The sequence below is a fragment of the Bubalus bubalis genome, chromosome 10, assembly GCF_019923935.1.
Source record: "Bubalus bubalis isolate 160015118507 breed Murrah chromosome 10, NDDB_SH_1, whole genome shotgun sequence".
Lineage (NCBI taxonomy): Eukaryota > Metazoa > Chordata > Mammalia > Artiodactyla > Bovidae > Bubalus > Bubalus bubalis.
The window spans coordinates 51,689,376-51,709,351 of NC_059166.1; the positions used below are offsets into that span (position 1 = coordinate 51,689,376).

The following is a 19,976-nucleotide window of genomic DNA, read 5'->3' on the forward strand; positions in this document are numbered from 1 at the left end:
AAAAAAAAAAATACAAAGTAGAAAGCAATAAAGAGCATTTGAGAGAAAGTGTTAAAGAAATTCCAAGGAAAGTGAGATTATTTAAGACTATGGACATATGGACAAGCATACATTTCAAGAGAAGCTTGGCATAAAGGATAACACTGTTCACATAAAAATGAAGAAAACGTAAATGAATACAATAAACATATCTAGAGATTATGATGATCAGTGGTCTGGGGAGGCACAGGATCTAAGTCAGTGCTGCCCGAGAGCTCTGCTGCTGCCCACTACACAGCCACCAACTGCGAATAGCCCCTGGGCATCTGGTATGGAACTAGTGCAACGGAGGCATTGTATGTCACATTATATTCATTAACTTAAATTGTCACACACAGGTAGTGTGTATGGACAGCAGAGACCTAAGCAGATATTCATACAGATCCTATCAAGTAAGGACTATTTTACAAATTTGCAACTGAAGCTTAGAAAAGGTTAAGTAACTTCTCAAGACTGCACTGTTGGTAAGCAGAGGAGGGACAATGTGATTTCAGGTTTACTGACCCTAAAACTCCTGCTTTTTATACTATGCTGCAACCCCACTCCAGTACTCTTGCCTGGAGAATCCCATGGGTGGAGGAGCCTGGTAGGCTGCAGTCCATGGGGTCGCTAAGAGTAGGATACGACTGAGCAACTTCACTTTCACTTTTCACTTTCATGCATTAGAGAAGGAAATGGCAACCCACTCCAGTGTTCTTGCCTGGAGAATCCCAGGGACGGGGGAGCCTGGTAGGCTGCCGTCTATGGGGTCGCAGAGAGTCGAACACAACTGATGCGACTTAGCAGCAGCAACAGGAAGAACACACAAACACTTCCTTTATACGTAGAAGGAAAAAAGCACAACTTACTGGTGGGTATTTGTCCACTACCGCCTGAAATCCTGACTTCTCCCATGTACAGTGCTCCTATCTGAAGCTGATTGATTCCATCTCTAGCCCTGATCTAGGTACTACTAACTTCTCAAATCATCTTTTCCTTTTCCCAAATCCCTCTAAATAAGCCTTTTGAGGTTTTTCCCCTTTCTTTTCCTGTATTCTGCCACCCCATCTCTTTGCCTACTGTAACCAACACTGACCATTTCTGACTTGTGATCTTAACAACTGCTTTCACTCCTTGAATTTAACCCTTTTCTAATTATTGACTGTCACACATCTGCAGCTTATTCAGTCCTCAGATCTAGCTCTACTGTCCTGGACATTCTCTGATCTGAACCCTCAACTGGTTTTGACAGGAGAATGTAACAGTAAAAAAGATTTGGGAGATATCTTGGTAATTAATAGTTTCATTTGATTAAAGGAGAACCACAAGAAAAGGGTACAGAAATAAAGTAAAGCCAGACGGTGGATAACTTCGAAAACTGTGATAAGGAATTAGACATTACATTTTCTTGTGTCTTATCAGGATGTCATTAAAGGTGTTAAAGTAGAGAATGACATAAGCAGAATTGTTCTCCAACAAGATAAATATGGTAAGAGAATATAGATGAGCAGAAGCAACAAATGAAAAACTAGATATATAGGACTTCAATAAAATTTTTAAAATTTATGCTACAAAAGATGTTAAAGTGAAAAGGGACTTCCCCAGAAGTCCAGTGGTTAAAACTCCACTTTTCAATGCAGGAGGCTCAGGTTTGAATCTGCGCTGGGGAACTAAGATTCCACACGCCACACGGTGTGGCCAAAAAGTTTAAGAAAGAAAGAAAGAAAGAAAATGAGAAGACAACTCATAACATGGGAGAAAATATTTGTGTATCATATCTGATGAGGGATTTGTATCTAAATACATTAAGAATTCTTATAATTCAGTAACAAAAAGACAAATAATTTAAAAATGGACACAGGGTCCAAATAGATATTTCTCCAAGTAAGACATGATGATCAACAAGCACATGAAAAGCATGTGATCAACACCACTAGCCACCAAGGAAATGCAAATCAAAACCATAATCAGATACTAATCTATCACATCACATCCACTAAAATCACTGCATTCAGAAACACAAGTAGCAACAAACATTGGTGAGGATGCGGAGAAACCACAATTCTTATTGCAGGTCAGATAAGGTCGGATTGTATAGATTGGACTGTAAAATGGTGCAATGGAAACAGTTCGGCATTTCCTTAAAAGGTTAGAGTTATCACATGACCCAGCAATTCTACCCCTAAGTATATATACCCAAGAGAAATAAAAACATGTCCACACAAAAACTTGCACGTGAAGGTCCGCAGCAATGTTATTCATAATAGCGAAAAAGTGCAAACAACTCAGTGTTCATCAACTGCTACATGGATAAATAAAATCTGGCATATTCATAGACGGGGCTTCCCTGTTGGCTCAGACAGTAAAGAATCTCCCTGCAATGCAGGAGACCTGGGTTCAATCCCTGGGTTGGGAAGATCCCCTGGAGAAGGGAATGGCAACCCACTCTGGTACACTTGCCTGGAGAATTCCAAAGACAGAGCGGCCTGGTGGGCTACAATTTGTGGGGTTGCAAAGAGACACAACTGAGCAACTAACACACAATTTATACAGTGGATTATTTGGTAATAAAAAGAAATGAAGTACTGTACACGCTTTAATGTGGATAAACCTTCAAATCATTATACTAAATTAAAGAAACGAGTCACAAAAGATGATGTGTTGTATGAGTCCATTTGTATGAAAGGTCCAAAACAGGTAAATCTATAGAGGCAGATAGTAATTAGTGACTGCAAGGGAAAGGGGGCTGGGGAAATGGGGAGTGACTGCTAATGGTTAACGAGGTTTCTTTTTGGGGTGATAAACTGTTCTAAAATCGTGGTAGAGGTTACACAACTCTGTGCATATACTAAGACCATTAATTATATGGTATGTGAATTTTATCTCAACAAAGCTGGTCAATAAGTGAATTGTAAAAGTGACATATCTCAGAAAAGCCAATTAAAAAAACAAGAGGTAGGTAGTGTGAGGAGGCGAGGCACAGAAGGCCAGAAGATCAGGCAAACATTAATAATGGAAGAGTGTTATTAATAACATTAATAACATGGAGGAAATGGCAGTGAGAATAAAGTTGGGATCATAAACAAGCTCCTCCAAAGAAGACTTAAATTCTCTCACTTAACTAGATATAAAGGACATTCATACATATCACATTTCTACCTTAAAAAGTTACTCTTCTTTCTCTACAGCAGCTCCTTATCATCTTAGTAACACAGAATCACAATTCCCAACAGTTCTATAATTGTGAGGCAATGTTCATGTTCTCTGCAATCTGTGTTTTTACAACATAGACACGAACTCATTTATACATCAAAAGCGAAAGTGAAAGTTGCTCAGTTGTATCCAACTCTCTTTGTGACTCCATGGACTATCCAGTCCATGGAATTCTCCAGGCCAGAATACTGGAGTGGGTAGTCTTTCCCTTCTCCAGGGGATCTTCCCAGTCCAGGGATCAAACCCAAGTCTCCCACATTGCAGGTGGATTCTTTACCAGCTGAGCCACAAGGGAAGCCCAAGAATACTGGAGTGGGTAGCCATTCCCTTCGCCAGCGGATCTTCCCGACCCAAGAATTGAACCGGGGTCTGCTGCACTGCAGGTAGATTCTTTACCAACTGAGCTATCCACTTTGTAAAAGGTATTATATTAGGAAGGGTTAAGAACCATCCAAGTCCAAACACACACACACAGGTGAGCACACTGAGGTTGCCAGGCATAAAGTGTAGTACAAAGAAATGAATACATTATGGCCTCTTTTGAAAACAGTAATAATGATAATAAAAGCAACATCCATTTATTGAACACTTACTAATATGCCAGGCACTGTGTCAGTACTTCACATTACTAGGGTTGTATTATAATTAACCCTTAAAATAACCTGGTGAGGTTTGTGCTATTATCCCCATTTTACCAATAAGGCTAAAGTTTGGACACATAACTTTTCCCTTATAATACTTTCAAAGAATCACTTTGTACTTATACAAAGAGAATGCATATCTATTAATAGATCTAGTAGGAGACTAAATAAATGACCCAAATATTAACTCTTATACATGAAAAATTAAGTAAATAGCATATCTTTCAGCAAAATAATAAAAAAAATTTCCAAGTTCTTAGGGTAAGAGGTTTATATTACTGCATGAATTTATAAAATATGTAATATAAAAGGGCTATGCTTTGTACAATTCAAGCTTGGCAAAGAGTACATAAGCAAATAAAAAAGTTAACTCACAGTATACTTGTAAAAATCTCATTATGAACTATTTAATGAAAAGAAATCTATACATTTTATATATTTCCACAATATCAATACTAGTATATTCCCTTAGAGATGCTGATGCTTTCTCTGAAGCAACCAAAACTGGTAGATGGATCACTCTTAGTGAGCAACACAACCGTCTGATTTTTCAAATAAAAACTGTAAATGTATTTTTCCATGGGGCATACTCATGTGCTCCCTCTCTCAAATTATTAGAACACTGTCCTAAAAATCGGCATCAAATCAAAATCTGCATAAAGTATACATTTCATATACACAGTATAAATGATGCACCTATGTGTATAAATGACACACATTCACATATATGTACATATAGACAGATGTTCATATATATACATGATGAAACAGCAGAACCCCAGATGTTTTGGGCAATCTGGGATATATTAATGAAACTTTGCAAATAAATAACTCAAAATAATTTGATTAAAAAAAATCATATTGGTTTTAACTTGTTTTGTAGTAAACAATTCAATAATTAAAAGCTGTAACCCATTATACTACTAGAACACCCAATAACAAAAGGAGGAAAAGGCTTGCATATTGTCAACAGTTCTTTTTTTCTGAAAGATCATGTAAATTATTTGGTGATCAGCACAGTCTCATAAGATTTCCTTTTGAACTGCCTCCTTCCCTCCATAGAAAATCTCCAGTTCTCTTCCAAAGGAAAGATTAAAAATTTTTTTAGAATAAATGTTGTCATACCAATAAAGATTAAAATAACTAGAACTATTGAGCATGGAAAATATTTGAGGAGAATGCTTCACATAGTTCTTGTATAATGCATACAAACACACACACACACACACACACACCATCCCAAATGTCAAAAAAAGATATCTAACAGATGAACTTGCAAGTTCGTGGAAAAAGAAGAAAAGAATGAAAAAATGTATGTATTTTCAAATGTATTTTGAAGCCAGGAAAAAGAATCTTAAACCTTTTAAGGAGTTGCACTTGAGCACATGGAATATCAAAAACAGGTCATCTTCCCTTTTGAACTATTTCTTAGTCTGCACATTTGACATCTTAGACAAGTTTTCAGCTGCCTTTAGACTTCTTTGAAACTAGGTTCTTATTTAATACAAGATAGGATGTCAGTTGATCAATATCCATTTGACTTAAATTCATAAGTCCACAACCTCCCTTAAGTGGTAGAACAAACAGGTACAAAGCCTGAAAATTTATTGTTTCTTTTTAAACTCCGAATGATATTTGCAGATGCCAAAAGGCATTTTGAAATCACTCACCTCTACTTCAGTAAAAATGAAACAGGGGGATGGGGAGGAGGGAGAATCTCATGAGGCCTTGCATGTCAAGTTTTTGCCCAGAGCTAATTTTCAGAGCTGTGTTATAAAACCCTGAAAATGGAGGTTTATAATGGAAATGCTGACAGACCCTTAACTATAGCAGCATGAATGGATATAATTAAAGAAAAGCTTTTGGCTACACCTAACTCCACAAATGAAAGACTGCCATTTTTATATTAACCTCAAATAACAGCCAAGTGAGAATCAGAAATGTGATTCCAGAAAGCTAATGTGAAATGTTAAAGATGACTGCTAAAACTATTTGACATTCGGAGTTTTAAACATGGAGGCATTTAGTTAACATAACCAAGTCAGTATTTTCATAATGCTACTTAATCAGCAATAAAGAATGCTCTGGTGAGCCATCAGCTCCAGTTAGCTGAAAGTGGCATATGAAGTTATTATTTCTTAACAGCCTAGAGGGAGCCGCTTCTCTCTATAATCAGTGATCTTAGTTCCTTCCTACCTATAATTTCACTGTCATACAGTTATAAAACTATTACCCAGTTCAACACACACACACACACACACACACGCACATATCCTGCACACACATTTATGCAAGAACTGGTACCTTACTCCCACCTGAATTACAAAACACAAGAGATTGCTAAGGTAAAGTATTTCATTCTTTCCTTTGTCAGGGATGCAGTCAGGAATAATTATCATCAATCTATGTAACCCACCTTCTCCATCAAAATCAAAATTCAAAGAATTTAGCTTTGTTCTTAACTTAAAAGAAAAAGAAAAGCTTGTGCTTTAATTTTTAACAACAATTCAAATTATTTTTGAACGTCCTAATAATATTAATAGTAAAAATATTGTAGCATACCTAAACGAGTCCTCTGGAAAGAACTTCAATGAATCCAAATTTGGAGTTAAGAGATCAGGAACACATCTCCATATGATCAAATACCTAGAGGACTTTTCTTGTGTTTCCCCTCCCTCCCTTCGTTTTTTCTTTTTAAGGTAAACAATCCTGAATGATCTCTGGGGCCCTTTCCCTGCAAATATCCCAAACTAAAGCAAGTCTGTCTTGACAATATTTGCTTGGAAGTATTGAAGATTGATGGAATAAAATAAAACCATGCAAGTCACAGTCCCTCTTATTATGTACTGCAATCAGTCTCACTGAAGGACTGTTGCACATTTCTATGCAAGCTTCAGAAACTTAAAAGATGGCAGTGCCTCTACCATGACAGCATTAATAATGACCTGCACATTACTACACCATTCTCATTCACACAATGACCTCATACTTCTGTTAAAACTGCTTGATAATTTTGGTGACAGAAAGTTACACATGATTTCACATTCTCTTATAGCAATTGCTTTTGATCATAGTTGAATAGTATAAAGCAAAACCAAAAATAAACATTTCTACAAAGAATTAAATATTATCAGCATAAACATTTGTGTCCTTTTTTTTACTGGTTAGTCCTGTAGACCACACACTCCTTGCCCCCTGTTCAAGATGACACCAAATTAACACACTCAAACCAGATCCAGTTTTAAAGAAATTCCTATTATAAATGTAAAGTTACTCTCACTTTATATAATTGACAGTCTTCATTATGCCCTCTTGATTCCTACGTCTGTACTTCTGAATAGTGACCCTCATGGATTCAACAAAAATGCATTATAGTGAACAGCTTACAAGGTACTTGCAAGCAATATTTTCCCAACACTCCTGAAACTGCTTTGGTTTTAATGCTAAAAACTCCTATTCCTTTGCCCAGGCTGTAGCAACATCGCCAGGCTGGTTTAGACCAGTTTTTAGACCCTTTTTCCTTCTTGCTTTGTATATTCAGACGAATATAAATAAACAAACCAAAAATGGTACCAGAAATGTGGAAATCTCTAACTGTGCCCAAGAAGCACAGGAAAATACTGCTTACCACTTATTTAAAATCTGAACAAACAAAATGAATTTGGCACTTGGAAAAGTACAGCATCTGTTAATAATCTCTACTAGACTAGGAACAAACAAATTATTTCATGGAGAAGATCCAGAATCAGTAGAAGCTTCCTCTAATGAAGTTGGCTCTTCATTTACTTATCTATTTATCTATCCGTCCATCTAAATATTTGATTTAGCTTACATTTAGGGATATAGGGATGATTATCTGCTTAAGATCTAGAGTACATGAATATAAAAACTACATAAAACCTAATGAGTGAAAACCTGTGGACTGATCTCCATGAACACACAGCCCAATGTAAATTAAGATCACTAATAAATGAAATTGGTAATGAAATATCCAAAATTCAGAAATTTCATAAAGTTTAGTATCTTTGAAAAAGATGCTACTTTTGTAATGTGCAACTAAGAAAAGGGAAGTAGTCTCTTCATTAACTTCAGACATGATTTTAAATAAAATTGTATTTCTATACCTAACTGCACTGAGTGTAGTATCTAACTTCTTAAGAACATGAACTTCAAAGGTGAAACTGCTATGTGAAAAGAGCCTTAAATAAACAGCATGACCACTGTTCTCACCCATTACTGTTTGGGTCTGAGTGCATCTGCATATTTGTATAATTCACGTAGATCTGGGAACAGCCAAGTTTTGTATAGATAACTGGTGAACATCATCTACACAAAACTTGCTATAGAACAATCCTATCTCACTCTTAGAATATACTGCTTTAGCTGGGAGTATTTCATGTGTTTGGGGCTTCCTTGGTGGCTCAGTCGGTAAAGAATCCACCTGCAATGCAGGAGACCTTGGTTCGATCCCTGGGTTGGGAAGATCCCTCAGAGGAGGGCATGGCAACCCACTCCTGCATTCTTCCCTGGACAGTCCCCATGGACAGAGGAGACTGGTGGGCTATATAGTCCACAGGGTCACAAACAGTAGGATATGACTGAGCCGTTAAGGCATAGCTCATTTTATGTGTTTGAGGCTACAACTCTGCAGCAAACTAAAGAAAATAACTTTTTTTTTTAATGGTACAATGTGGCCAAAATCTCCTTAAGTACACAAAACTGCATATGTTTCAATGAAAGTCACCTCAGATTTGAGTTCATGGTCTTGCTTAGAATGTCTGAAATATCCCTCTGGATAATAATGTTTTTAGGAGAGGCAGAGAGGCAAGACGGGGCCAAGAGGCATGGCTCCTGGATTGCACCAGACTTGAGTTTTATAAGCTTGCATGTAAGCCTTCTTTCAAAGAAGCGCTGTTTGAAAGGACAGTTTGAAAACGACTGATTTACACTACATTGCAGTAAAACTTCCTTTAACTGCTCTCTTTACAATTGAATTTCATGAGTATGTCAAAAGAAAAACTTTAACACAGAATCAACACAGGTAATGATATAAAACAAATTAATACATTGGCACATTACTGGAAAACATACCTGATTCTGGCCAGAACAGCTTGTAGAAAGTTCAATACTGTCCTAAGTTCAGATTCTTGACAAGCTCGTAGAAGCATACTAAAGCCATCATTAAGCAGTTTTTCATGAGAAGGATGCAAGCAACGGCTTGTCTCAAACACCTCCTGAACACTGTCCATATATATGGAAAGAAGGGTCCAAAGAGTCTGTCTTTGTCCCATTTCATCATTCTTAGATACCAAGAACTCCTTTGCTTTCTCCCGGAAAGCATTTGAAAATTTCTCAGCCAAAACACCAATGTCCAGATTTTTCTGGGTATACATCAAGAGGAAGGCCATCTGACCCTTCCAAATGAGAGGAGATGTTTTAAAAGTAGGCTTGAGGAAATCTAGGAGGCCTAAAACATGACTTGCTACATCTTCCACCTCTGCCACAGCTGCTAACAGTAGAAAAAGGCTGAAAAAGTTCTGCAGACCAACTTCAGTTAGTTCTTCCATTCTTTTTTGATGGAATTTAGAATATATCCTGTAAAATTAAAACAAATGAATTATGAACAGTTTCATTCACAAAAATCCATCTTTTAAACTAACATTTAACTCAATACTCATGACAGTCTCATCACTTTAAATTTTTAGCTATTTCTACATAATGGGGCTATTGTATCACTTTTGTTGCTTAGAAAACAAAACTCATAAAATATGCCTCACCTCTCAACCTTCAAATTTCTCAAGGATGCAGCAAGCATCTATAAGTGAATCAAAGGATTCAGTGGCTTTCCCGAAAGGACAGTAGAAATATTATTTTCTATATAGTACTTGGCTTTTCCTTTTATTTTAATCCCCCCATTACCTTTCTTTTTCAATGTTTACTGACAAATAAGAAAGAATATGTAATTCTTTTAAGTACAACTTGATGTACTTTATAGAACTCTCAACAGGGCAATTTTATATAACAATGTTCCTTAAATTCTTTCTCCCTCTACCCTTCACAAAGACCTGGCTCTTACTATACTTATACGTTAAGACAATGCAAAGTACTGGAAAAATTATTTTTACCCACTCACAAAGAAAAATTATTAGTGCTCAAATATCCAAGACTAGCCATTTAAAAATCTGTTGTCAATACTACTTAATATAATTTAAGAGCTGATATATTTTAATTAATTAAGGGATCAGAACTGAACACCATTCATTTTTAATCTTACTTAGGGATTGTTAAGTTTCTCTGCAATTTTTATAATTGGTTTATTCAAAACAGAAATGATTAATGCTTATGAGAGGTTAAATGTTTATTTATAAATAATGAAGCTGATAAGCTCCTGAAGATAAAGATCTAATTATCTTCATATCCTCCCCATCATACCCATGATAGGCTTGGTATACAGTCTTGTTATGAATTCCAATTTCTTTAAGCAATAAAGTTCAGAGTATTATGCTTTCCATAAAAATATTTAAGATTCCAAACCAAATTGGCAAACAGAACAAAAGAAAAGTAACTACTGTTTGAGCTACCTAATTACTGGAGGCTTAACAAAGATACCATTAAAAAATAAAGTATATTCTAAATAAAAAATCCAAACTGTATCACCATAATGTTTCAAGAATTATTCATTGTGTGAATCAAACATGAATTTCATTTAGAGATTATTGAGAAGCATCTACCAGAAATAGTAAGTATTCTGTTGCAAGAGCTTCCATTGCTTAAGCTAAGCAAGCGGTGGAGAACAGTCAACTGCAAAGGGCTAGAAAAGGGGCTCATAGGCAAAAGTAGAACAAGGGAAGACAGTAAGAATCACACCCATTTAACAAGCAAAACTCTCAAAAAAGGACAACACTAGACAAATGTGACCAAACGTTTATTCCACCACACCAGAAATGAAAATGGCATACTCTTCAAATAAGAACATCAGAGGTTTTGGTTCTTTTATATTCTGGTTAGTTTTCATTCAAGAAACCTGGGCTTGTGAGACTGGTGGACTCAAAGAACACAAAATTTTATAGACTCAATCTATCATCTGCCAATACATAATCTGGACATGATTTTTATTTCTGTAAGTTTTAATAAAATATATACAAGGAGTTACATGAAACATTACAATTAACTTTGGCAAGAAAAACAACAGTTCTCTTTTATACCTGCACTTAATACATGGGATCTCACTCTTCAGGACTGATGAGATAAATAAGAAACTAAAATCTTCCCTAAGTTAGGGATATTAGGTTGGTTTCATACTGTAACAAATTGGCAAGATCAAAATGCTCCATATTTTGCTGTCCTTTAACAAATATATTTAAGATATAAACCATAAAGACATCCAAGCACAAATTAACTTAAAAAACACACTAAAAAAAATTCTCCAAAGATGTAAGTGAACATTCATGACAAAGAAAGATACAGCACACACCTTCCCTTGACTTGTTTCCAAGGATGAGGACCATTGTTCTTCATTGCTTTCTTGACAACTTTTGCCAAAATGCAAAGGAAAATAGTGTAACTACTGCTGGATTTATACAGGTCATGATCTTGTTTATCACAGCAGCAGGTCTTCACCATTTCTAGCATAGACAAGGGTGACTTAATGATATATGTAAGGCCTTTTAAAGGAAGCCAAGAAATACTGAAAGAACTATTCTAAAAGGAAAAAAACAGAAAACAAGTATTAAATCTCTGAATAAATAACAGAAAGCTGTAAATCCCAACCAACTTATTAAAATTCTGACTCTTAATCATAAAAAGTACACAGCCATTACCACATATTCCCCCTAAAATAAAAATTCCACTCAAGCACAGAATGCAAAGGGGTGTTTCAAATTCCTGGATTATCCCCAAAATGTCTTTTTAACAGTTAGTCTGTTCAAATTAGGATAGTGTCAAGATTCATACATTGCATTTGGTTGACACGCCTCTTACATCTTTTATCCTATAAAAATTTTCAATGGTTTCATCATACCATTTAATAGGTAATTTATTGTGCAATTTCCTAAATTCTGATTTTAGGGGCTTATATCTTCGGCTTATATCTTCCTACATCTCAAGATCTTTCTTACATCTTCCTGGAGTCACTTAATGTATTCTTTTATCTGCTATCTTTTCTGTAAATTGGTAGTTCTACCTAGTGGACTGATCAGATTCAGGTCAAGTTTTTTGGTGAGAATCTTCCAATGGCAGTATCGAGTACTTCCTATTTCAGTTAGCAAAGAGGCACGTTAACTTCTGACTTTCATTCTTTTTGTGATTTTTAAGACTGATCATGCTGATCGATCCATTTGAGTGATCCCCACCATTTGAACAGCCAGGGATGATCATCATCCAGATGGCTTATTTCAACAGATGTGCAAGATAGTGATTTTCTAATTCTATCATTCTTTCTAAACTAGCTTGAAATTTGGTATTCTGAAATATAGTTTGCTGCTGTTGCTGCTAAGTCGCTTCAGTCGTGTCCGACTCTTGAGACCCCATAGACGGCAGCCCACCAGGCTCCCCTATCCCTGGGATTCTCCAGGCAAGAACACCAGAGTGGGTTGCCATTTCCTTCTCCAATGCATGAAAGTGAAAAGTGAAAGTGAAGTCGCTCAGTTGTGTCCGACTCTTAGCGACCCCATGGACTGCAGCCTACCAGGCTCCTCTGTCCATGGGATTTTCCAGGCACGAGTACTGGAGTGGGGTGTCATTGCCTTCTCCAGAAATATAATTTATATTTTCCTTTAGTTTCCAGAATAACAGCTTTTCTAAAAATACCACAAACTCGAGGATTTAAATACATAATCCACAGCTGTCTTTATTCTTTATCATGCCCAAATTTACCCAGCACTGGGGAATGGGAGCTCCTTACAGTAGGCTCCTGTGTTCTTTTGGCACAACTCCAACTTACTTGGATACCTTCTCTGTTTTCAGGTATAACAAGACATTACAGACCCATCCTGTATACATTCTGCCTGAGAATTAGAATTGGTCATTTCTCTAGCCAGACTGACCATATGTTTCAGAGAAAGGTATTTTTCTCATTTTTAATAAGTTCAATTATATATAGACCTAAACTTGTAATTTACTTGTAAGTCCTCCATATCTTTTTCTGTCTTGACTGAAGGTTTCACTATATACTTACTCAGAAAACCAAACATTCCAAATCTTCTCTTCTCTCCATACACAACAAGTAACAATCCTTTAAATGTACTTTTAAAATTTTCTCTTCCAAATTTACCCTCTCTTTTTAAATTCACTGTCCCTATTTTAGTTCTCATTTGCTGCATTATTTACTTATGTTACCATACTGGACTACTATCTCATCTGTACCCACTTCCTTTATACTACTTTCAGAAAAAAACTTTCTCAAACACATACATAATGTGTCACTTCTTTGCTTTCCAATGTCTCCTGGATAAATCATAACTCAACTGCATGTTATCTTTAACCCTTCAAAATCCAGCCCTGGACTAAACTTTTCTACTTTCTTCATCTCCCGTATTTCTCCACAGTCACCTCAGACCCATCGTTTAGAACTATTTAACATAGTAGGCATAAATCATGTTTTTTTCATGTCTCTATACACTTGTCCAAAACACTATTCCTTTTGCTTGGATGCTCATTTTCTTCTATACTTGGAAAATTCTACTTATTGCCCAGGCCAATTTAAATAATTGAGTTCATCAAGTCTTCTACAAGTCCATCGACTGGGACAGATACTCCTTCCTCTAGCATTCCAGAGTATTGTAACTCTTTTCTTTTTTCCTACAATATGTATGCTTCTGCCTAGTAGCCTAGAAGCTACTCAAATGCCAAGACTAGTTCTGTAAGATAGCATTAGCTGTTCAATGTGTTGCAAGCAATCAGTAGTTGTTAGAAAACATTTATAAATGAGGATTTTAAAAAATATCTTTATGGCACATTCTGGTTTCTTTGCTTAATCTCATCCTTAAGAGAAAAGGGACGTCAGATGCTCCGTTCCCCTATGTCAATGCTCTTTAGACAATGTGAAACATAAAGATATTTTTTAGCTACTCTAATCTACTTTGAAAAATTAATTTTTTAAGAAATCTTTGTAATTATATATAATTAAACCCTAAAAACATTCCTCAAATACCATGTTCTAATTCTTCAAATTCCTGGAACAAATTCATCCTCTATTTACTCACCAGGTTCTTACTGTAATATTCCCACAGAATGGTGACAATTGCAATGTTTGGTTCCCAGAAATCACAAAGGGTCAAGCAGCAGTGAAGATACATTCGTAACTGCTCTTCTAGTATACCATCCTAAAAAATAAACTGAAAATGTGAGGAACTAAATAATGACCAACACACATTATTGTAACTTGACACTGCTGAATAACCTGCTCCTGAAAAGAATATAAATACATATTACCAAGTTATACCCATTTTCATCTTCAGACCAGAAGGTCTGAATCAGCATAAGGTATGTAACTTTGCTTTAGAGAAGGTTAATATGATAATTGAAATTACATAACTCAGTTTGACTTTTAACTCAATTATTTAACAACTGCAATAGGTATTTAATATCTGAATAGTGTCGAACCCAGAGACTGAAAAGGAACCCTAACCAGAAAGTAGCATAAGTTATCTAAAAATACAGAAGACTCAATCATACTTAAGTAATTCTTTATAGAAATATAGGAGTTATTCTAAAAACCAGAGCGTTGGAAAAGTACATATGTTTTAACCTTTTAGAATGTTTTAATAGGTAAGAGTAAAAAAGTGACACTTTAAACTTATATATCAAATAACATACATGTTTGTTAAAAACTGACATAACACTGAATTCCAGTCAGTTATTCAAAGCTTACTATATATCAGACACTATTCTAAGGTACTAGGGAGAAGACGATGGCACCCCACTCCAGTGTTCTTGCCTGGAGAATCCCAGGGACAGGGGAGCCTGGTGGGCTGCCGTCTATGGGGTCACACACAGAGTCAGACATGACTGAAGGGACTTAGCAAGAGCAGGCATAATGAAGTTACACTTTGGGGAGAATGGAAAAAGAGGATACAAACAAGGATACAAACTGTTTACACTGATAAATGTAAACAGTTACAACCACTGCAAAAAGCAAAACAAAAGCAGAGTAATGTGGTAGAGTAACTGACAGAGGATGTGGGTCTTTTTTTTAAGAACTGAAAGGCCTTTTTGAGGGCCAGCAGTACTAGTGTTAGTTGCTCTGTCGTGTCTGATTCTCTGCGACCCCATGGCTTGTAGCCTGCCAGGCTCTTCTGTCCATGGGATTCTCCAGCCAAGAATACTGAAGTGGGTTGCCATCTTACTCTTCCAGGGGATCCTCCCCACCCAGTGATCGAACTCTGGTCTCTTGCATTGCAGGCAGATTCTTTACCATCTGAGCTTTTGAGGGCAGGAATTTGGGTTAAATGATTGGATGGAAAAAAGCCAACCACATACAGAAATGAAAGTAAAGCACTAATGGCAGAGAAAATACATGGAAACTTCCTGAATTAGCAGTAAGCTTGGTATTATAGGATTAAGTCAGGGATAGTCAGGAACCAGATCTCATTTAAGGCTTTACAGGTCACAATCAGAAGTATGGACTGTATTTTAATTATGTTGGGAAGCCTTTACAGGACTGTAAACACAGGGATGACATGAAATGAATGTTTCAAAAATGCTACACTGGTTTAGCAAGATGACAATAGCAGATAAGAACAGAGGTATAAAATCAGTTAGAAGAGCTGAAAGAGAACTTCCAGTGTAACAGAAAAGCAGACAAAGGTTAAGTACAAAGCAGACATGAAGGTGCCTGGGAAACAGTATGCTTTAAGTAAATAACTGTTGAATGGATTCAGTATTGTCTCTTTTCAACAAAGGTGTGTGGTTATTTCATCACAGAGATTAAAATGTCTCCTTTTTTCTACTTCCTTCTCCTCCCACCAACTTAAAATTCTAGGAGATAACTGTGAAACTGTAAGATTAAGACAGGCAGACAATTTTAGAGTTATGTTGATGGAATTTGTTGATGACTTTTATTAAGGTATGAAGGAAAGATAGCAATTACGGGGAATTCTTAAGTTTTGGCTTAAGAAAATGGATTGATGGAACCACTTCTTAAGGTGCCAAAGAGCAGGGAAGGAACAGATGAGAGTGCACAGGGCAACCAAGTGGAAATATCATACAGACAACTTATGGGTCTACAGCTCAAGGAAAAAGTCAGAGCTACTGATACAGATTTGGATATTACCTTCATATTGATGGTTTTTAGAGCTAAAAGCCTAGATAAGATCAATCTAGGAAAGACTGTGGACAGAAAACAGAAAAGAAGCCAGAACTGACAGCCTATTGCTTTTCCAAAATTTAGGTATCAAGAAAAAGGAGGCCTATAAGCAAAACCCAATGAAGTAGGCAGGAAACCAAGCATCATGGACTCTGAGAGAAGTATTTCAGAAAGATAAGGGGATCACCACTTTCTGTGCAAAGTTACACAGCTTCATGGACACTTCACACACAGTTCTTACCTTCCTATCTGCCTTCAAGCCTATGAGTTCTCTAAGGGCTGCGGTAATGCTCCCTAGGCCTAGCACAGTGCCTGCTTCACCAAAGAGACCCCGTAAATGTTTTATCAACAAAACAGATCTGAGTTCCAGTGTTTCTTTTCATCAAGTGGCTCTATGGTTTAGGGAAAGATATTTAGTTCCTCTGATAATTAAACTCATTGAACCCTCGTTGGTCACTAACGTTCTTTGATTTTATTATGAAAATATTAAACTAGATGTAGGTTTATTCTCATGGCACACTACTGATGTGAATTAAAACATACTAGTTACGTTGCAAGATTAAAAAGTGAATTACATGAAAAAAGTGGGTTCGTTTTGAAGAGTTTTGTATTGCTTTGGTATCTGAAAATGATTTTACATGTAAAATTCACAAAAAGGTATTTAAACCATAAAAATATACAAAGTTTGGGAAAAACAAAAGGTTAAATACCAACTATGTGTCTGATATTATATGATGTTTTACGTATGTTATTCATGTATGTCTCATACCATCTGTTTTACTACACTCATTTTACCAAAAAAAACTGGGTTGAGGTTCAGAAATTATAAATGGCTTACCCAAGTGCATATGGGAAGGAGTTAGGACTCATGACTCCAAAACTTGTTAGACATACTATACTACACCACCTTCCAAAAACATGAGGGAAAAAAATAAACATCTAATTGACACCAGATTTGATCAAGATTGCTCTTAGTGACCAGAACAAGACTTGAATCAAAGTTTGTGAGACCAAAGCCCATGCTCTTTCCACTGCAACCAATCAAGAAGAAATTAAATACAGTATCCTGGGGGATTTTTCCTTTTTTTTTTTTGGTTAAGGAAAGAAGGTAAATTTCCCATCCTTTTCTTGCTAGTGACTACAGATTAAAATGAAAAGAACTGTCTTATAAAATACCATTTTCTCCACAGTTCTGGCAGGGTAAGTCAGTTGAGTGTGACTTGAAATGCAAGTTTCTTTTTTTAATTAATCACTGTATTTGTTGTAAAGCACATTCTCATGTTTTGTATATTCATCCATTATTTTGTTTAGAACCATGTTCCCTTAGTGCTTCTTAAACATTTCCATTAAAAATTGTGTGGGTGGGTGCACATCAGCTGAATTAAATGATTTGCCCATCTTCAAATTCAGAAAGCCAAAGAGATAAGAATTTACAATAGTTAGAAGTAAAGGAGCCAACAGACATCTTAGTTCAAATTCATAATGGAAAAACAGCTGAAATATGGTGAGGAAGAATGTTTGAGAACACCTAAGTATATTAATTTCTTCCTACCTTACATTTTTCTCATCATAGACTTATCAGAGAGAGAGAAGATCACAAAAACAAATTTAAAAAAGTAGAAAATTGAGATAGTTGCTTTCCACAAGTATTACCAAAACAGATCTTACAAATCAAAGTACATTACTAATGAAAGACATAACAGCAAAGAAGTTTCAAAAAAGAAAGTTTTAAAATAACAACAACAACAACAACAAAAAGCAGAGTTTTATTAAGAATCTTACAAGGTCAAGTGTTTTGAGGGAGTTTGGAATGACTTCCCTCATAGGACTTCCCTTGTGGCTCAGATGGTAAAGCATCTGCCTACAATGTGGGAGACCTGGGTTCGATCCCTGGGTTGGGAAGATCCCCTGGAGAAGGAAATGGCAACCCACTCCAGTATTCTTGCCTGGAAAATCCCATGGGCAAAGGAGCCTGGTAGACTATAGTCCATGGGGTCGCAAAGAGTTGGATACGACTGAGACACTTCACTCTGGAATGACTAAAAACACACATGAAGATTCAAATTCCAGCTCCGCCACTTCCTAGCTAGCTGAGCGAACCTGGACAAGGCTTACTCTGTGTCCCAGTTTTCCTAATGTCTAAAATGGGACTTCACAAGACTGTCATGAGTGGAAAATGTACATTTAGTGCTATGGACAGTGCTTGCACAGTGACAGCTGTCACTTTGAATTTTTTTTAGCTGAAACATTGAGTCTTGACAATCATATAATAAATGCAACACATTCACACTATTGTACCTTAAATGGATATATTTTAATTTTGTGAGTGTTGAAGCCAAACTCTACCTAAACCAAGAATTTTGATTAACATTATCTAAATCCACGCTGATTTTTAATAAACCAGAAGGCACGTGGGGCTCTTTTCCATGTAGATTCAAACCTACCTATCTCAAATCCAGAGCCCACGCTACTCAATTTCTACATTTATCACAAGATCCTGTGGGCTATCTGGGTATCTCATCTCAGCTGAATGAGTACATATTAACTATTTCATATAAAAAGCAATCCTAGGGAAAAAAAAAAAAAAGCAATCCTAGAATACTCCAGTGTCTGCTGCTGATCTCTCAGTCCTTTCAAAAAGGGTATCTTCCTAGAACTTTTATTTTGAAAGATCAAATGCAGGGTATATTAAATTTGGGTATATTCCATGCACCAAATTGTTTTACTGAACTAAAAATGAAAACATTTTTTAGCTTATTTTATAGAAATGGCAGTATAACAACTGGGGGTTCATTCTTTATGCACAACTAACTTGCCTATCAGAAACCATCTGGAGAATAAAACTTATGTTCAAGCTAAATAGTAACTGTCAGTCTGATGGGATTTTATCAGGATTGGATAAAGAGAATTAGCAGCTTCCCTGGTGACTCAGTGGTAAAGAATCTGCCTGCCAATGCAGGAGACATGGGTTTGATCCCTGGGTCAGGAAGATCCCCTGGAAGAGGAAGAGGCAACCCACTCCAGTATTCTTGCCTGGGAAATCCCATGGACAGAGATGCCTGACGGGCTACAGTCCATGGGGTCACAAAGAGGCTGACATGACTCAGTGACTAAACAAAGAGACTTCAATATCCCAGTCAAAATCCCTCTGTCCAAAAACACAGTAATTCTGGATTAGTAATTAGAAGATTGACCCACATTATTCAGAACTAGTCATATTCTGAGTTGTTTTTAGCCTTAAGACTCTCAGGATTATTTGACAAATAAAAATATTTTTTAAATATTAGGCTTGCTTAGGATTTCTTCTTGCACCCCTTCATACCCTTTGAAAGAAAATTGCTGTGAACTCAGAAAATAATGAGGCTTTATTTAAAAAGTGGCATAAAACTAAAAATGTCCCTTTTCATATGAAAATAATGATGCTGTAAAGGTAGAACAAATGTTTACTGTTAGCATTCACAAATATTACACAGGATTACCTCATAAGAACGTTTTTAGAGCAAATACTTAACTATTCAGTTTAAGCAAAATTTAACAATATATGTTCTCTTTACTAACAAAGCTCAGTGTCTGTTTCTGGAAGATTCTCTATGGTTACAAAAAGACTTGGAACGTTATTTGCTTAATCAAAACTACAGCGGAATGCCCACCAATTTTATTTGAAGACTGCTGTATATGTAAAACATTTTTTAAAAAAAAAATATTGCAAACAGACTCTTTCTTTCACAGTTGGAGATGAAGTCAAAGCACACGAGCATGTTCAGATTTTAATTTACCTCAATGGGGAAAAAACAGATAAT

At 36.2% G+C, this 19,976-nt stretch overlaps 1 protein-coding gene across 7 annotated transcripts in view; it reads right to left on the minus strand.

Annotated features, from left to right (window-relative positions):
• Positions 1 to 19,976, minus strand: part of MMS22L (MMS22 like, DNA repair protein) — a 126,270-nt gene that overhangs the window by 73,914 nt on the left and 32,380 nt on the right. For all 7 annotated transcript variants that reach the window (XM_044924330.2, XM_044924327.2, XM_044924328.2 and 4 more), the window contains 3 exons: positions 14,075 to 14,194; positions 11,347 to 11,573; positions 8,964 to 9,467 (listed from right to left, as the gene is read on the minus strand). In XM_044924330.2, coding sequence (XP_044780265.2) covers positions 8,964 to 9,467; positions 11,347 to 11,573; positions 14,075 to 14,194 — 851 coding nt within the window. The remainder of the gene's footprint in view (positions 1 to 8,963; positions 9,468 to 11,346; positions 11,574 to 14,074; positions 14,195 to 19,976) is intronic.